At 33.8% G+C, this 20696-nt stretch overlaps 2 protein-coding genes across 2 annotated transcripts; both read left to right on the top strand.

Annotated features, from left to right (window-relative positions):
• The first annotated feature begins 958 nt into the window (after window positions 1-958).
• On the top strand, window positions 959-3038 carry LOC118055422 (scopoletin glucosyltransferase). The gene has a single exon (XM_035067327.2). The coding sequence runs from the start codon at window positions 1214-1216 to the stop codon at window positions 2663-2665; it is 1452 nt and encodes a 483-aa protein (XP_034923218.1). The 5' UTR covers window positions 959-1213; the 3' UTR covers window positions 2666-3038.
• Window positions 3039-4239: 1201 nt separating this feature from the next.
• On the top strand, window positions 4240-5966 carry LOC118055431 (scopoletin glucosyltransferase). The gene has a single exon (XM_035067336.2). It carries the CDS (start codon window positions 4409-4411, stop codon window positions 5861-5863), a length of 1455 nt encoding a protein of 484 aa, XP_034923227.1. The 5' UTR covers window positions 4240-4408; the 3' UTR covers window positions 5864-5966.
• The last annotated feature ends 14730 nt before the right edge of the window (window positions 5967-20696 follow it).

Below are 20696 nucleotides of genomic sequence, written 5' to 3'. Positions count from 1 at the left end.
ATACTTAAAAGGAAAAAAACTTAAAAGGAAAGAAATTAGTTGCCGATGTATTGGACGCTGCTCTGCTATGCACTATTCATGATACTACTGTAGAAAATATTTTATTTGAAGATGATAATGGTGCAAATACATTACGTGCTTTTTAACTAAACTCAATCATTTTTATATTTTAAAAAAATTTGTTATTGACCTGTTATGAAGCGTATGCCAATATGCTAATTATAATATATTTATGTAATGATTAATTTTTAAAATATTTTTCTTAAAAAAATTTATTGAGATATATATTTTTTATTTTTTAACATTGATTTTTTATATCATCACATCAAAATAATACCCAAACATAAAAAAATATTAATTTGAATTAAAGAAAAAAATAAAAATTTTTTAATTTTTTAAAAATATTTTTGAAACGTAAAAACAAACATGCTCTAACAAAAAAATTCAACACATCCTCAAATAAAAAAATTATCATTACCCAACTTTTATATAATATAAAAAAATCCCATCAATTTATTTTCTCTTTACCATATAAAAACAAATAAAAAAATAATCTAAAAACATAAATTAAAAATATTCTGCTGCTCAAACAGAGAAAATATCAATGGTTTTGATTGCAAGTTTGATCCAATAACCTTTATTTTAATAGTCAAGCCAGATCCAAGAATATTTTTTTACTGTAAAATATAAAAGATAATACTACCGTGATGTTATGATATCATCTACAATATAAACATTATATATATATATATATATATATATATATATATATATATATATATATATATATATAATCTAAAGTATAATAAATCTATGCAGTACATGCAGAATATTTTCTCACTATTTTAAAAAATAGTATAATGTTCAAAGAATTGTAAAATCAAGTCTACAAAAATACATTAGTCACAATTTTCTAGAGACGAGAACCAAACCACAGACTTTTGAAGTTAAAATTGATAAATTTAAAGTAGTGTTCAATACTCAGTGCTCATATATGCCCCACTCATTCTTCAGACATCCATCCCACGCATTGAAAAATAGACTGAGCTTCTCTTTCTCTCTCTTACTTTTCATTCCTTGTCTGCAACATCATCATTTTCTTCGCTGCTTAATCCAGCAATCCAGTTCATCTTGAAAGGCTTAACGGTATTATTGTCTCCAATTATCAGCGTCATTAGCTCCTCTTTTAGTCTTTTGATTGCAAGGAATATACATGGGTGGTGAGGAGAATCAGGTACACATCTTCTTCTTCCCCTTCATGGCACATGGCCACATGATACCAACCATAGACATGGCAAAGCTATTTGCTTCTCGAGGAGTGAAAGCAACCATTGTCACCACTCCTCTCAATGAACCACTTGTTTCCAGAACAATCCAGAGGTCAAAAGGTTTGGGTTTTGATATCAATATCAAAACCATCAAGTTTCCTGCTGTTGAGGTTGGATTGCCAGAAGGATGCGAAAACGCAGATTCGATCACTTCTCATGAGGCACAGGGAGAAATGACCACAGATTTTTTCATGGCAACAACCATGCTCCAACAACCACTTGAGAAGCTACTACAAGAATGCCACCCTGATTGTCTTATTGCTGACATGTTCCTTCCTTGGACTACTGATGCTGCAGCCAAATTTGGGATTCCAAGATTAGTATTTCATGGCATCAGTTGCTTTTCTTTGTGCGCTTCAGATTGCTTGAACAGATATAAGCCGTACAAGAAAGTTTCTTCTGATTCTGAGCTGTTTGTGGTGCCTGAGCTTCCTGGTGACATCAAGTTCACAAGCAAGCAACTGCCAGATTATATGAAACAAAACGTGGAAACTGATTTTACTAGGTTAATTCAAAAGGTCAGAGAATCATCATTGAAGAGTTATGGGATTGTCGTCAATAGTTTCTATGAGCTCGAGTCGGATTATGCTAATTTTTTCAAGGAGTTGGGTAGGAAGGCATGGCACATAGGCCCCGTTTCGCTATGCAATAGAGAATTTGAAGATAAAGCACAGAGAGGAAAGGAAGCTTCAGTTGATGAACATGAGTGTTTGAAATGGCTCGACTCAAAGAAGCCTAATTCAGTTGTTTATATATGCTTTGGAACTGTAGCCAATTTCAGTGATTCTCAGCTAAAGAAGATTGCAATAGCTCTTGAAGCTTCAGGGCAGCAGTTTATTTGGGTTGTCAGGAAAGACAAGAAAGCTAAAGATAAAGAGGAATGGTTGCCTGAGGGATTTGAGAAAAGAATGGAAACCAAGGGACTGATTGTAAGAGGATGGGCGCCACAAGTAGTGATTCTTGATCACGAAGCTGTAGGGGGGTTTGTGACTCATTGTGGGTGGAATTCGACCATTGAAGGCATTGCTGCCGGGAAGCCAATGGTAACATGGCCAGTTTCCGCAGAACAATTCTTTAACGAGAAGCTGGTGACTGACGTGCTAAAAATTGGTGTGGCTGTTGGTGTTCAACAATGGGTTACAGTGTACGGGGATAAAATTACGAGTGGAGCAGTAGAAAAGGCCGTAACTCGAATCATGACAGGTGAAGAAGCAAAGGAAATGAGAAGCAGAGTTGAGGCCCTTGCAGGAATGGCAAAGAGGGCTATCGAAGAAGATGGTTCATCTTACTCTAATTTGAATGCTCTAATTGAAGAATTAAGAGGCAGGCGCCACTGAAAACAAGCAAGCAGTAGGAAGATTTCAGGTTTTTAAGCTATGGCAGGGAACTTGATTTTATAGAATGTTGTTTAGTGAGAGAGGAGAGCGCATGTTTCTGATGAATTATTTTTTACATGCTTTGAACCCTTACCATCTCCCTTAATCTCTTTCTTTTATGGTGATCGCCAGCTCTCATTCAGTGCTTCTTGTATGCAAACAAACTGCATGCTTCAGTGAAATTTGGTGCAGTGTGAATAAGCCAATCTCTGCCCACAAAGCTTGGTTATAAAGCAAAGCAGAGGTTGAAGAAGCTCCCGAATACAAAACTGAAAAACACATCTTGATATATTTTTAAATAAAAAATACCTGCTTACTGCTGCTGCTGTATAAAGTTTTGTATCTCGTCCTCTATTTTTTTTTAAAGCGTGAAAATTATGCATCCGGAAGCATCATTGGAGCTCACACATTCATGAATGTATTACTAGTTCAAGGCTTCAAGCCTCTACCGCCTTTCAGGAATCAAGAAGTCGTCTTGAGTGTATCACTCTTTTGTCTTCTACTTAGGGTCGTGATGTAAGAGCGTATGTCATAGTAAAGAAGTCGTCTTGAGTGTTCTACGCTTGCAGTGCAATACTGGGAGCTATTAATCACGGAATTGGGCAATCATTAAAAATAATTTGTTCTAGTAGGAACATGTTCTTATTTTACTTTGGATCATGTTTTTAGATTTAAATCATTAATTTCAAATTGAATCGACATGATTTAATATATTATAGAAATAATAATGACTTAATATTCTATGATCTATTTATTTTCTTGTTTTATATAAATTATAAATTTAAAATCAATGATAAAACTTGAAATAAAAGATCAAAATCTAGGAGAGTGCATCTAATTAATTTGATTGCTATAATCACCTACGTACAAACAATTAACACAAATGAATAATAAAACTAGAAGAAAAGAGTGCATCTAATTAACTCTTTAAATAACTTCTTTAAAAAATATGGATTATACTAGGTGAATCACATTATCTGTTCCTATTATATTTATATTTTATTGTTTATTATTTAATATATATATATATATATATATATATATATATTAAATAATAAATAGTACGTGGATGATTACGTATCTAAAACTTGAAGTATAAGGAATGAATATTTAAATGTTTTAAGTTCGGTTAGGGTTTGATAAAATTCTGTGTATTACATATCAAATAATATATAACTACAGATTAATTCGGATCGATAACCATCTTGTATGGATTAAATTATTATCTTTATTTAGTAAAAACAAAGAAAAAAAAGTGAAAAAAAATATAATGCAGCCGTGGACGTTCTTATCTTAATTTTGCAGGAACTCTCTTGCCACTTTTAACTTTTAAGGAAATTTGTTTTGTGCGGATCAAAAGTTCAGACAACCTGTTCAAGCTTTCCCAGCACGTTCTTCTAGAATTGATTACTTTTTGACAGGAGCAAAGACGTGTGTGTAGTTAAATAATACGAAGTTAAGAGAAAAATCTAGCATGGCAGGAAATTTCGTAGCGCGAGAAAAATGTAGTTAAATAATACTCTTGCATCAAAATCTCAGATGCCTAGACCTGTCTGTTTATAAATACCACTTCATGTCCAGGAAGATATTGGGTCCATAAGCATAGAAAGACAAAATCAGCTCAAGCTTTTCTTCATCTTCATCGTCACTCCCATCTTTCATTGACAAATTCAGTTCAGTTCTTTTTTTATTCTACAAGGCCAGATGGGTAGTTTGGGTCACCAATTGCACATTCTCTTCTTCCCCTTCTTTGCTCATGGCCACATGATACCATCCGTGGACATGGCCAAGCTTTTTGCTTCTCGAGGCATAAAGACAACTATCATCACCTCTCCTCTAAACGCGCCTCTCTTTTCGAAAACAATCCAAAAAAACAAAGAGTTGGGTTTTGATATTAATATCTTAACCATCAAATTCCCTGCGGCAGAGGCAGGTTTGCCTGAAGGATATGAAAATACAGATGCCTTCATTTTCAGCGAAAATGCAAGGGAAATGACCACAAAGTTTCTCAAGGCCACAACCTTGCTTCAAGCACCCTTTGAGAAGGTGCTACAAGAATGCCACCCTGATTGCATTGTTGCTGATATGTTCTTTCCCTGGGCTACTGATGCTGCTGCCAAATTTGGAATTCCGAGGCTAGTGTTTCATGGCACTAGTAACTTTGCTTTAAGTGCTGCAGAATGTGTGAGGCTTTATGAGCCACACAAGAAAGTTTCATCAGATTCCGAACCTTTCGTGGTGCCTGATCTTCCTGGTGATATAAAGTTGACAAAGATGCAACTGCCAGATTTTGTAAGAGAAAATGATGAAAATTACTTTAGCAAGATCATGAAAGCATCTAAAGAAGCAGAATTGAGGAGCTTCGGTGTTGTTGTCAACAGCTTTTATGAGCTTGAGCCAGCTTACGCAGCTTACTACAAGAAGGTGGGCACAAGGGCTTGGAATGTAGGCCCAGTTTCACTATGCAATAGAGACACTGAAGATAAAGCTGGAAGAGGAAAAGAAACCTCAATTGATCAGCATGAGTGTTTGAAGTGGCTCGACTCAAAGAAACCAAATTCAGTTGTTTATATTTGTTTTGGAAGCATGACCATCTTCACTGACTCTCAGCTTAAGGAGATTGCAGCAGGTCTCGAAGCTTCTGGTCAGCAGTTTATCTGGGTAGTTACAAGAAACAAAAAGGGTCAAGAAGACAAGGAAGATTGGTTACCTGAAGGATTTGAGGAAAGAATGGAAGGCATGGGACTGATTATCAGAGGATGGGCACCCCAGGTTTTGATTCTTGATCATGAAGCAATAGGGGCATTTGTGACTCATTGTGGATGGAACTCAACTCTTGAAGGCATAACTGCAGGGAAACCAATGGTTACATGGCCAATATTTGCTGAGCAATTCTATAATGAAAAGTTGGTGACTGAAGTTTTGAAAACAGGAGTTGGTGTTGGAGTTAAGGAATGGCTTAGAATGCATGGAGATCATGTTAAAAGTGAAGCTGTAGAGAAGACAATCACTCAAATTATGGTGGGTGAAGAGGCAGAGGAAACGAGGAGCAGAGCAAAGAAGCTAGGAGAAACGGCCAGGAAGGCTGTTGAAGAAGGTGGATCTTCTTACTCTGATTTCAATGCTTTGATTGAAGAGCTGAGGCGTCGTCGCCCTTGAAACGAGGCAGACAAGAATAATGGTTTTGGCGATTTACAGTATTCATCATTTCTTTTATAATGTATCTCATTTACAAATTAATAAAGTTGCGATTTTAATTCTTTTTTTTTTTTTTTTAAAGAATGTGTTGTTATTGCTAAATGCAGAAGCAGCAGAAAAGTCCATCTCATATATTGAGCCCAAATAATCAATCAAATACAAGCACAACACACCCAAATCAGAAAAGTTTAAACATCTATGGTAATAAAAAATAAAAAAAAGCATGGAATGTTTTTCTTGAAGGGACATTCAACAAAACACATGGTAGTTTTGTGAAACTCAACACACCCTGTGTAGACCTTGGATACATCGAAACTCTCTCACAGAGGATTGACCAAAGGCAGCAAGGATCTACACAACATATCTCCCAGCTAAGCTTTCAAGTATCCCTTTCCACGGTTTCATAGCTCAATTATACAAGCTTGTAATCTTTTCCTGACAAAGGCCACCCTTTATTCTTGCTGTTCTGAAGTGTTTTTACAAAAAAATGATTTTTGTTCGCTTTAAATTAATTTTTTTTTGATATATATATATATATATATATATATATATATATAAGGGGTATTCTTTCTCTTGCCAATCCAACATGCCATAAAACTGCTTTTGTTTTGCGTAAAGAATGTAGCGAATTAACTATAACTAAAACTAATCAGTGTTTTATTAATACTAGGGCTATGTGCATTATAAGTATTTTTACTATAAATTGCACTGTTCTACACTATAATACAGGTACTATAAGTTGTAAGTGTTTTTATTATAGACTGCACTATTTAGTAGGAATATAGTAAGGCTGCAGCTTGCAGGACCCAAGCGCCATAGGCTGCACCCACCTGTATTTGGTCTGCCTAGCCTTGGGCATTAAAGGCAAACCCGAGCGCGTGGCTGCAGCCCCAGGCTTAGCGGGTCTACAGGCCTGTGACACTAAGGTCTGTAGACCCGAGCGCTTGGCCTGCAGACTTGCACGCTGGGTGCAAACCCGGCAGCCGAGTTCTATTTTGACCGCCCTTGGGTTTAGAGGCCCATATGGCTAGATCGGCATACCTTGCAGAGAAGAAAAATGAAAAAAAATATAAAAATAATTATCATTATTATTATTGTTAAAAATATTATTATTTGCCTTATAAATATTATTTTTTTATTATAATTAAAAGTAATATAATTAAAAATATTATTATATGTATTATAAATATTTTTTTATTATAATTAAAAGTATTAATATTAAAAATAGTATTATTTGTGTTATGAATATTATTATGGATTGGCAAACCCTGCAAAGAAGAAAAATGAAAAACAAATATAATAACAATTATCATTATTATTATTAGTGTTAAAAATATTATTATTTGTCTAATAAAGATTATTTATTTTTATTATTAAAAGTAATATAATTAAAAATATTATTATCTGTATTATAAATATATTTTTTTTATTATAGTTAAAGGTGTTAATATTAAAAATAGTATTGTTTGTGTTCTAAATATTAGTATTAATATTAAAAATAGTATTGTTTGTGTTATGAATATTATTATTTTTACTATAATCAAAAGTATTAATATAAAAAATAGTATTATTGGTGTTATGAATATTATTATTTTTATTATACTTAATGATATTAATATTAAAAATAATATTATTTTTATCATGTTTGGTGGGGGCATGGGAGGTTGCAATCTGCAGGCTCCAAGCATCGGGCTGGGGGCACGCCTACTAGTGCTATGGACAGCTGGTGCTTGCATGCCAGGCTTGGGCATTGGCTAGGTCATGCCTACCTGGCCATAACCACCTGGAGCTTGGTTTGCATAGCCTTGGTTGTTGAGGGGTAGATCAGTGCGCTTGGCTATAGCCTAGGGTGTAGGGGTCTGCAGACCTACTAGGCAGCTTGTAGGCCCTAAGTGCTAGGTTGGAGGCTCACCCACTGGGGCTGCAGACATTTGGCGTTTGGCTGTCAAGCATGAGCATTGGGCAAGCTACACTCCAGATGGCAACCACCTAGCGCTTGGCATGCATAACTTTGGGCGCCTGCATCAGGACTCAATTGGCATGGGTCCTGCAGTAGGACCTATTTTTCTTTGGTCTTGGGTTGTGTTATAAATATTATAATTTTTATTATAATTATATAATTCTAAGTATTACTATAAAAATATTATAATTTGTGTTATCAATATTCTTGGGTTTCTTAATATAATTTTTTTTTTTATAAATATTATTGTTACTCATTTTTGGACCCCACGTGGTGAAGATGGTGTGTACTCCTTTTGAACCAAGTGCAGGAGTGTAGCTCATGTTTGCTGGAAAATTGACAAAAGCGAAGGAGAAAGAAATTTTTTTCGAACCCTGTTTGAGCTTTTCTACTCTTTTTATCCTCCTCTTTGCTGCCAAAAGCGTCAGGTTTCTTAGGTTGATAAGGAGTCTTCATATAAATCCCTTAGAATTTGCATTTTTTTTAAAAATAATTCTACCGTTGTCGTAATTTTTTGTTCCAACTTAAGCTCTGATTCTGACTTGGTTTCATACGATATCTAACCATCCTAACTATATTTTGTCACTCATGACATGTTGAAGAATTGACCTACACCTTTATTGGTTCCTAGCGGTCACTGTTCTTATGGCAGACTCTCACTTAGATTTGGATGTTCGGCATTGTCAAATCAAGAAAACCTTTTTGACCAACCAGATTCCTGTCATATTCTGTTATCCAAAACAATTTTATCTCACTTTAAATCCTTCATCAAAGTTCTAGTCTGGGACACGTAGATGAATTTGATTTTTTGAATCGTCTGGTTTCAATAACAGATGCTCAAGATATTTCCTTTTGAAATTTAGCGTGAAAGCAAACAATCCTATCGCGAGAAGGTTTCCAGCCAAGTTTGGTTGCAATTATGTTCTTCAAAAAGAATTTATATCACTTTGAACCCTTCATGAAAGTTGTAGACTTGTACACGTCGATGAATTTGGGTTTATGAATCTCCTGATTTTGATATCAGAAGTATAAGATAATCCTATGTGAATATCTAATGAGAAAGCAGAGAATTTTGCCTCGAGAAGGATCCTAACCCAAGTTTTGCACTAAAGACTCCACTTCCATCATAATTTTTGTTTGTCGTTGTTCTTAGTTCATATTTCAAGTCATATCATGATGCTCGGTATTATCAGTTTCTGAATTAGATCAAGAGACCCTTTTTGACCAACCAGATTACTGCCAGATTCTGCTCTAAAATGATTTTATCTCACTTTGAACCCTTCATCAAAGTTCTAGTCCTAGACGCGTAGATGAATTTAGGCTTTTGAATCATGTGATTTTGATATCAGAAGCTCAAGACATTCTCATTTGAATATTTAATGTGAAAGTTGAGATTCCTGCCGCGAGAAGGGTTTAGCCCAAGTTCGCAGGCCTAATTCGAAAGATTTTTTTTCCGACCAAGGACTGAATTGAAAAGTGCTAAAATGAGGGATTTAATTGAAGAAGGATACTGGAAGCTGGAGAGGGGGCTGGATCATCATAAATGATGGGATTTCTACCACATCAAATAAGGAAAATCACATTTTTGTGCAGCTATAATTCATAGGAAACAACAACTTTTGACAATTGTAAAATGCCATAAAAAAAAGAACCTCACCATCATCTAATGGTTGGGATGATGTGTTAATGTTGGAAAGAAATCACTAGAATCAGCACATAATCAATGAGAATATTGTAGTTTCCTTATTTGTTTTATTTGGCTGCAAATCAGCTGGGATTTGCATATTAAATTAATGCATTGAATCTTTTCGAATAAGAGCTGTGTATAGACTATATATACCCTGCCTCTGCTGACCTAAAAGAGGGGGGAAATGGGAAAAAAAAGAAAGAGAAGTATGACAGAAAAGAGGAAGAAAGGAGTAAGAAAAAGAGAGAGCTGAAAAAAAAAAAAAAAAGACAGTGAGAGGAAAGGATAGTGCAGATAACAGAGGAACATATGGGTTCTTTCTTTGATCCTTTCATCACTGTGAAAGAAAAAAGAGAGAGGAAAAAACGAGAGGGAGGCGACAGTAAAACCAAAAAAGCCATGAGAACAAAAGAGGAAGTCTTTCTTTGGTTTTTAGAGGCAAAAGGTAGAAGCTTGTCCATCAGTTTGTGTCTCATCTTCTGCATTTAAAACATGCAAGATTTGCAGGTATAAGTGTCGACTTCCTTCATCTTTGACATATTTAAAGTTGTTTGTTTGGTTTTTGTTTCTTTTCAAAAAAATATGTTTATGCTCTTGTTTTGGGGACATTCATTTTCCATCTGAGCAACAAAGTGGCTTGCTTGCCCACTGTCCCTCCTATGTCTTTGAGTTTAGTTTATTATCGTTGTTAGAGCTGTGTTTTTTTACTCCCTGGTCGTAAGGAACCGTGAGCTTTAAAAGTCTCCACCATTACTTTCTCCCTTCGCTCGAGCGTTCTCTCGAAATAGGTTATTAGGTGCAGAAGAGAGAGTTTGAAAAAAAAAAAAAACATGAGGGAGGGTCCCTTTCTTTTGTTAAGGATTCTTTCTTTTCTTCTTCTTTTGTTGATTTTGGGTTTACCCTGTCTTCTTTGTTTTTTTTTTTTTTTTTTTTTGAGGTTGTAGGGGGGGTCACGGTTCATGTTGTAATTTTTTTTAGCTTTAGGAATTTGTTTTTATGCTTTGTGCACACTAACTTGTGTTTTAAATTGGTGTGCCAAACCTTGTTTATTTGAGATGAATTGTTTTAAGCTTCTTGCAAATTTTGGAATAGGCAAACATTTGTTGTGATGTTTGTGTAATCGTGTTATTCATGTTTTGACAAAAAAAAAAAAAAAGGTTTTCTTGTGTGTTGCATATGGCCAATACCTTAACATGTTTTGAACATTTTTTTTTTTTAAATATTGAAAGTTTTGAAAATGTGTTTTCGCATAGATTTCTTAAACACAACAAAAATTATTTTCTTGCATTTCTAGATTTTACAACATGTTTGTAAAACTCCAAAGGTTATTGGCAAATATTCCAAAAAAATATAAAATTTTATTTTGGGGGGAATTCATCTATTATTCACCGTTAATGTTTGGATAAAGAAATCCCAAATTGATGGATATCCAAAATATTATTGGGAATTACTTGTTATTATTCACTGTTAATATTTGGATAAAGAAACCCTAAGTCTTCACACATCCTTGAAAGAAGCCTTGATTATAATCGAGCACATTTCAATTTTTTTTTTACTCCTCGATTTATTAATATTATAAATAGCTATGTTGGGTTCAGCATTGTGTAAGACCTAAATAGCCTTAGGTCCTGGCCATGTAAGGACCCAAATGACCTCAGGCTTTGCAGGTTGCAGCACCTAAAATAGCCTTGGATCCGTCCAGATGCATGATCCAAATTAGGGGTGTTCACGGTCCGGTTCGGTCCGGTTTTAACATAAAAATTCAACCGAACCGGAAAATACCATTTCTTGTTAATATAAACCGAACCGAACCAAAAACCGGTTCAAACCGAACCGGTTTTGTTCGGTTCGGGTCGGTTTTTTAGCTTTAGAAACCAGAAAAACCGAAACTAATAAAATAAAAGAAAACTTTTGGGGAAAAGGGAAGGGGGAGGGTGAGTGGGGTGGAAAGATTTTGGGGAAAAGGGAAGGGGGAGGGTGAGTGGGGTGAAATGTTTTGGGGAAAAGGGAAGGGGGATGGTGAGTGGGCTGGAAAGGTATTGGAGGGGGGGCCGCCGGATAAATTGTTGAAATAAGTCAATTAAATTGTTGAAATGCGTTTCAAAGGGAAGGGAGGTTCGGTTTAGTCCGGTTCAATCGGTTTAAGCTTTTTAAAACCGGAACCGAACCGGACCGGGTGATTTTTTTAAAATTTTTAATCGGTTTATTCGGTTTTTTTATCGATTCGGTTTTTTCGGTTAATTTTTTCTCGGTTTAATCGGTTGGTCGGTTTTTTTGAACACCCCTAATCCAAATAGCCTTGGGTCCTGGCCGCAGCAGAACCCCAATAGCCTTGGGTCATGCTGGCTACAAGATCCAAAATAGCTTTGGATCTGGCCAAATACATGACCCAAATAGCCTGGGGTTATGGCCGAGATGGGACCCAAATACCATAGGGTCCTAATCGTGGCAGGACCCCGATAGCCTCGGGTACTGCAGGCTGTAAAATCCAAAATAGCCTGGGGTCTAGTCGGGTGTAGGACCCAAATACCCTAAGGTCCTGCCACGACAGGACCCCAATAACCTCGGGTCTTGCAGGCTTCAGAACCCCAAAATAGCCTAGGGTCCTAATTAGTACTTAAAAGTATATTTTTATCAAGGTTTTATATCATCATTTTGCACTTGAAGTATCAATAACTCTTTAATTAAAACATGTTTTATAATAAAATACCTAATAATATAAGATACCTTTAATTTATGATAAATGTTCATCTTAAATGCAGCCTATCACATAAATAAAAGAATTGATTGATGAGTTTAAGTATTGAAATTAAAAGAACAAAGAGAGGGCCAAATTTAGAAAAGAGATGTTGGTGCAATCCAAACTGGAACACTGTTCGGTAATTGAGTTATATCTCGAGTTCTAACTATCCAAATGACCTCAATGTTTTGGAAAGATTCGGTAAGACATAAACCTATAACTTTCATGTAGATTTCAAGATTTAAAAAGGCTGTTTTCAAGTCCAAATTATAGCAACAACGGAGAAGTCCAAATCTGTCCTGCAGCCCAGACATTGTTCAGTGTTCAGCCCATATCTCGAGTTCTAGAAGTCCAAATGACCTCAATTTTTTTTCCTAGAAAGGTAAGAAAATTTTCTAAAACTTTCATGCGTACAGTTGGTTCCAGTTCTGTTGGTAGCAATGATATTTTATTCAGACAAGAAGATAAGGATTTTCACAAAGTCAAGAGTTGGCTACCCACTTAACAATTAGTCATTAAATTAATAGTTCTAAATTTTGGCCTATAAAAGAAGGCATTTGCCATGCATTTAGGCATCTTGGTTGTTCAGATCAAGATCATGCTCTTTATTTCTTTTTTTTATATTTTTGTAATGTTTAAGTTTTATTTCATGTTATATTTTTTTTAATCTCTTGTTTATGCTTTTCATTGCTTTTACTATACTTGTGTTCTTATGTTGTTTATTTATGTTTATCTTCTTCATTATGTTTAGCTAAGTTTATTATGCCAAGGTGAAAAGGTTTCACTAATGTTATTAGAATATGTATAATATAAACTTAACATGGACTTTAATGTTTATATCCAAGAATGTTTGTGATTAAAATGTCTTATCTTTTTATTTTACTAATTCTTAATACCTTGCTTGTTAAATGACTAATCTAGATTTGTGTTGTATAACACTTGGTGCAACAAATGCTTGACACTTTCATAGTCAATTGTATGGTATAACCTACACCTATGCTATGAAAGAAACTTGATTTGTTGTTAACATAAGTTAGCATCATGAATTTCTGAAAATATTTAAAAGTATGTTGCTTCTAAAATAATATAATTAATATGATCATGTTAAAAATTTATAATGAACTATTAAAGATAAATCATTCGGTTGGAACCTCCTTTGTGTGTGGTTTCCAGTTGATTAATAAAAAGAGTTTATACTATACTTATTTCTAATACTATTAGTGGATCCTCTAACCTTGATAATTATTTTTATCATTGTTGAATCCTCACATTAATCTCACATCTCAAAGTCCTCTTTAACTTATTATTATTATTATTATTAATTTATATAGTTAACCTCCCTATGGTTTGACCCCGGTCTTGCTGGGTTATTTATTACTTTAGCACTCCTATACTTGGGAGAAGACATCAATCTTTTAGTCGTCTCAGGTCCTGGCCACGACGGGGCCCAAATACTCTCGGGTCGTGAAAGCTGGTGGACCCAAAATAGCTTTAGGTCCGGTTAGGTACAGGACCTAGATAACCTTGGGTCGTAGCTGCGGCAAGACCCAACTAGCCTTGGATCCTGCAAGCTGGAGGACCCAAAATTAACCGAAATAGCATGGGGTCCTGCCATCATCAGTACCCAAATTATTTATGAAAATAAAAGGTGAGTTTGCGGCGTAATGCGGGCCATCTAACTATTACATTCTTTATGTAAAGCAAGATTAGACTAACTATATATATATATATATATATATGTGTGTGTGTGTGTGTGTGCTACATTCTTTCGCAAAACAAGAGCAGTTTTATGGCATGTTGGATTGCAGGAGAAAGAATACCCCTTTGGACATGGTTCACTCATCTATTCTCAAACCATAACTATCCTAGATTCCAGCTCTAACCTCTGAGCTCTTTAATTTCGATCAAAACACAACTTGTAAAAGTATTGAACAAGATCAGAAACCCCATGCCCTATTTTCACCACCAATAGCAAATGGCTAAATGCTGCCAACCTTAGACATGGAAAACTCTTTGCAACTAGTGTTTTTAAAGCTACCTTTATCACCACTCTTGAGAAGCACTTCTCTTCACCAAATTAATACAAAAAACCTAAAATCCAACCACCTAAATAAACCTCACGCTCACTAAGTTCCCCACTAAAAAAGTTGGTTTACCTAAACAACACGGCTTATAGCGTGGTTAAAAGTTATGATTCTTAAGCCCTAAAATTATAGATTTTAGTTGTAGAAAAATTTAGAAAAATATTTTTAGTTTTTTTAAAATATCAATAATAGCCTTTTCCTTAAAATAATCATGACACTACTATTTATATTAGTTTTAAAATGCCTTATTGGAAATGATTCCCAATTAAAACTAAAATTCTTTGTATGAAAGAATTCTTAATAAAAACTTGCCTAATTAATAAAATTCATCTAGTATTAGGATTCCTAAATAGTAAAATACTAATTAAACTAGAAATCCTAATCTAAATAGAAAAATGAGTCCAAAGACAACAAGGTAAATAAAGACAATCACATATAGTAATTTCCAAGCCTAACTTGAAAATATTTGCTCTCTATGATCATTATGAAATTTTAACCTAATAAGAAACCAAGCCTTCAAAATCTTCTGTCAAAATTTCAGCTCATTCCAATGGTAGGATTAAAAGTTATACTTGATTGACCAAACTACATCTTGCACTCTTCTTAAACTCTTAAAAATCTTAACCATTAATGAAATAATATAAGAAACATTAATATGTTAAGAATATTAAAGAAATTTTCCCACGCTAGTCTTCTTTAGTTCCCAAATACTTGCCCTTAAGTTATCTGTCAAGAAATGAATACTTCCGCTCTGAATGAACAAATATTTCAAATATGACATTGTAGCTAACATATTCACAAAGTAATATGTCGTTAACCGGTGAACTTCAAATATTTAATTTTTGATGTGTGCATGCTAAAGAAAACTCTATATTTAATGCTATAGTTTCAGTTGCTATGAAGTCCAATTATAGTTCCGTCACATTTTTTTTTCTTCAAGCTTGACCTCATCATTATTTATGACTTCCAATACTTTTACATATGAATCCAAAGAAACTTCAAGATAATCTTTGAAAATACTTTTAGGAGAATTGTAAGAATTTCTTATGTCCTACATGTCTTTGTTTATAAGATCTTTATCTATGACTGAAGATCATCATTTTCCACTAGCAACTCTAACTTAAGATCAAGAGATTGAAATTATTTGTCAGCACCCACATTGATCATGTTTTTATCAATATGATTAGATAAATTTGAAATTTTGCTTGTCATCAAACTCCTCTATGTTTTTCCACCTTGTATTTTCACAAGGTTGGATATAAGAAAAAAATTTTTTTGTTTATCTATCCAATATAAAATCTCTTCATATCATCTTATATAAACTCCAAAATTAAAGAATGTCTCAAATCTTGCCAAGATGAATTTAAAGGTATACCAATACAAGTTCTAAAGTCTAGAAATTTAAACCACCATTCTTTAGCGCTGCAAAAAGTTCATATACGACAAGTCCTACTTTTTGATGATAAGGAACCTTGTTGAAATAAAAGTAAGCTCTCAACTCTGTTAACCACTTCATAAATCTTTTTTTTAAAAATCCCCTATAATAGAATGAAATCTCATCAAATTCAGGAATAGGCATGGGTCTTAGTCTGTCTTGAGGTAAGTCTCCTATTCACAATCTGTGTTTGCATTACCCATTGGCCAAGCTAGATTTGCTATGGTTTGTTCTAAATCATTAAGCATTTATTCCTAACAATCTTGGTTCTACTCCTGAGCCTAGTGTGAGAAAATATCTGCCTCATGTGATCAGTCTTAACCAATCTGCTTTTATCAAGGACAGAAGGATTGGTGAAAACATTATATTGGCACAAGAAATTTTATGGGGTTATCATAAGCAATCTATCTCTCTTAGATGCACATTAAAGATAGATTTGATGAAACCTTTTGATTCTATAAAATGGTAGTTCTTATTAAATGTGATGGAGGCAATGGGTTTTCCTTCTAAATTCATCAGATGGTTGCAAGTGTGTCTGGATTCTTCTAACTTCTCTATCACGATGTCTTTGTGGATTTATTAATGGGAAGATTGGTTTAAGGTAGGGGGAATCCACTGTCCCTATACCTCTTTGTAGTTTATTTGGAGGTCATTTCTTATCTTTTGAATCAAGCTACTGAACAAAAAAAAGGGTGCAATATCATCTAAAATGTAAGAAAATGTCCCTTATACCCTCGTGCTTTGCTCATGATTTGATGATATTTTCTGAAGGGGGTGTTGATGATATTTTTCAAGTCAAGGCCATTTTCCATCAAGTTTATTCTTTGACTGGTTTGAAGTTTAATCCTTCAAAAAGTGAACTCTTTTGTGCTCATATTTTTTAGCAACATATTGTTTTTCATGATAGAACTGGTTTTTCTATTAGGAAGCTTTCAGTTCGGTATCTTGGAGTTCCATTAATACCAGGCAAGCTTTCTTCTAATGATTCAAGAAATCTTATTGATAAGTTTGCATGAAGATTACACCTGATTTCCTCAGTGATTTTTAGCTTTCAAAATTGTTGAGCTTCTTTATTTATCCTTCCTGCACAAGTAATAAAATTTATAGAAAGGAAATGTAATGCCTCTCTATGGCATGTTTAAGATGATTCTGCTATTGGGGCTAAGGTTGCTTGGCGAGATTTGACGATGCCAAAGTAGAAGGGAGGGTTGGGTATTAGAAAGTTGAAAGAGTGGAACTCACTTTGTATTTTAAGCTATTTTGGATGCTTAATTATGTAGTTTGGATCTTTATATGAAGCCTGGTGTATGACTTATTATTTGAAGGGAAGATTTTCTGGTCTTTAGAAATATTAAGTGATTGTTCATGGGTTTGGAGAAAGCTGATGAAGCTTAGATATTTAGCTTGGGACTGAAAGGGCCTTTTTAGTTGGCAATGTAGAATATTTGGTGGGATTCAAGGCATCCTCATGGACCTTTGGTAAGGAAATATGGTCTTAGAATCATTGTTGAATCTGGATTTCCTTGTTTTTTAAAACTTTCATAAGTTATTAAATAGTGAGAATAGAAGTGGCCTGCTGCTAGATCTGATGATATGGAAGCCATTCAAAGTGCTATATATTGCATTTTATATCCTTCTCCAATGATGAAGGATAGAGTTGTGTGGAAGCTTACTACAAACGGGCAATTTTCTACAAAAAAGTGCCTGAGACTCAGTAAGGAAGATGTGTAATGGTGTAGATTGGTTTAAACTTCTTTGGGGTCCTTTGCACATCCAAAGCATAGTTTTACCAGTTGGCTTGCAATTATGAATAGGTTATCAATTAAAATGAGACAACTAAAAATAGAAAGAGTAATTGATACTATATGTGCTCTGTACAACTCTGATGATGAAGACAAAAATCATTTATTTTTCACTTGTTTGGTCTACAAAAGAATTTGTCAACAAGTCTAGCAAATGTGTAGTAGTGACAGAGGAATTGGTGATTGGAATTATGAGTTTTATTAAGCAAAACATAATCTTTAGAAGCAATGTTTATAATCCATTATTATGAGAATTGCATGGTGCTCCTTCATCTAATTTGTTTGAAAGGGGAGGAATCAGAGAGTACATAACATTATTTCATCAAATGAAAGTACCATCATCAAGAGTATTGTTCAATCTGTTGAACTTAGAATGGAGGAAACTAACTAGTTGTAGAAAGCTTTCCCTAATCCTAGTTAGGCTAGTTTTTGTAAGGCTAAGCACTTGTGTAAAGATTAATTTTCTTTTTTAATTTGCTTTGGTTTGGAGCTGTAATTCTTTTGTAAACATGATTTTTCTTTCTTTTTTGGTTGAATTTGATCAAGGAGGTTTTTCTTCCATAAAAAAGAAAAAGGCCGGGCATATAGGGCTAGGTTCACTTTGTAAAAGTTGTGTTGAAGAAAAAGATAAAAAAGGGAAGGCACCAAACATTGATCAATATGAGTGCATGAAATGGCGTGACCCTAAGAATCCCAATTCAGTTGTTCATGTATGCTTTGGTACCACAAAAAAACCTCTCTGATTCTTAGATACGTGAGAATTTATCTTGGTAGCTAGAAAAGAAAAGAATGAGTAAGAAATTGAGCCCATATGGTTGCCTTGTGAATGTGAAAAAAGAGTCATACAAGGGTACACACTCCCAGTTTTGTTCTCGATCATATAGCTGTTAGTGGATTTGTGACACATTATGGATGGAACTCATTCTGCTTTAGAAGGTGTCACTGCTGGTTTTCCAGTGGTAACTTGGCTAGTTTTTGCTGACCAATTTTGATACCATTAATTGATGAATTACTAGAGGAATTAATGGTGTCGTGCAATAATCTTCTCCAAAATTGACTTGAGATCAGGTTGTCATCATTTACGAGGCTAGCGGGGTTGTGTGAAGAGTGAAACAATGTATAAGGTAGTGAAGGAGATAATGGTAGATGAGAAAGCAGGGGAAATGAAATGTAGAACAAATAGTATTTCGGAAATGGCAAAGAAAGCTGTTGAAGAGGGATGCTCATCTTACAATGATTGAAGAATTGAGCCTTGATCATGCTCAAGGATTGTAAGCTGCCATTGTCAACACTGTTAACATGGGTGAAAACTTACTTAGAAAAAAAGGGTCGGGCCCTTTATTTTATCAAAATACTTATAATAGCCTTGATAGTTTATCAGTTCAAACACCCCTTATTGTTTAAACGTTCACCCCTCGTGATTCTTGAAACTTGTCCGGTAGTTCATAGCATTATTTCTAGTAGAAATCTTCCTGTGTTTTTTGTTGTTTGGATTTTAGTACAACTTTCACAAATATAGAATTAGCCCGAGGCCTATTGCCAACCGGCATATGACACATATATCAAGGGCCCAAAAAATCAACCCACCACAAGATTCTTGTTTTTCCGAAATCACAACATCTCAAAGCAAAATCCAAAATTTCGTTCTTATTAGCTATAACTAAAAAAGATCAATATTTTATTATAACATAAATTATTATGGACTATGAGTGATTTAACTATTAATTCCATTGTTTCGAATCATTGTGGAATATGAGTGGTTTCACTATGGATTGAACTATTTGGGTTTACTCTCTACTGAGCTCTTTCAAATACATTGCACTGTGGACAACATTGTAGCGCCTGAGGGGCTTCTTTTGCTGTGTTTTTGGTCATGAATAGCAGTTGGGGGCGTTGTCTTCTCTGCTAAAAGCTACTGGGTCTGACTGCCACTTAGGCCCAAAACAATTCCAATAGGTGATAATAGAGTTAAGTCCTACTATCTTGCAGGACGTAATAGTGTGCCAGACTCAAAACAATTCAAAAGAGGTTGGGTTTAGCTACCCAACAAGACCCACCAATCTTAAATCTAGTGCAGCTGGACCGAATATCTTTAGGTCTGGCTACGCAGCCATATACAAGGATATTATCATTTGTATTATAAATATTATAAATTTTATTTTTATTAATATTTAAAAACATTATTATTTGTCTTATAAATATTATTATTATTATTATTATTTTTAAAATCTTATTATTTTTTATTTTTATTAGTGTTATTAATATCATAATTAAGAAATTTTAAAAATAATTAATTAATTTTAAAAAAACAACCATAGATTTTGATTTGAAGTATAAAATTATTATTATTATCATTAATAAATTTAAAAAAATATATTATTATTATCAAAGAAAATAATAAATTTATTTGAAGGGATTAAAAACTGTAAACATTTAGGTCACATAAGTTTAATATTGTTAATATTATTAATAAATAATATTTTATTATAATTAATGTTATTGATATTAAAAATATTATTATCTGTGGTATAAATATTATTATTTTTAGTTTAATTAATATTATTAATTTAATAATTAATAAATTTTTTAAAAAAATATCATTAATATTAAAAAACAACTATATATTTGATTTGAAGAGTAAGATTAAAAATTATTATTATTATTATTAATAGATTTGAAAAAAAAATTATTATTATCAAAGATAAAAAATAAATTTTATTTGAACGGATTAAAAACTATAAAAAACTTGGGCCAAATAATTTTATTATTATTATTATTAAATTCATTAATATTATTAAATTTAAAATAAATTTTATTACTATTAATAAAAAACATAGATTTGATTTGAAGGATAAAATTAATTATTATTAACTTCGGTCTAGCATATTCTTCCAAACTCAAAAAACTTGGGACTGGAAAGGAGAACCTGGCCTAAGTTAATTAGAAGTGAAGGGGCGCAAACCCAACTCCCTTAAGTCTTGCAGCCCTCCTTAACCCAAGACACTTGGGTTAGGAGTCCAGACCCTAAGTTGACGGGTCTGCTTCAGGACCAAATGATCTTGTGTCTTGTGCTCTTACCCAACTTT

Source organism: Populus alba, chromosome 1, assembly GCF_005239225.2.
Source record: "Populus alba chromosome 1, ASM523922v2, whole genome shotgun sequence".
In the NCBI taxonomy this organism is placed as follows: Eukaryota; Viridiplantae; Streptophyta; class Magnoliopsida; order Malpighiales; family Salicaceae; genus Populus; species Populus alba.
This window is presented reverse-complemented; position numbering and strand designations above follow the sequence as displayed.

Bases quoted from the DNA above. Each gene is read 5' to 3' on its own strand.
- LOC118055431 (XM_035067336.2), top strand. From the start codon at position 4,409: ATGGGTAGTTTGGGTCACCAATTGCACATTCTCTTCTTCCCCTTCTTT.
- LOC118055422 (XM_035067327.2), top strand. From the start codon at position 1,214: ATGGGTGGTGAGGAGAATCAGGTACACATCTTCTTCTTCCCCTTCATG.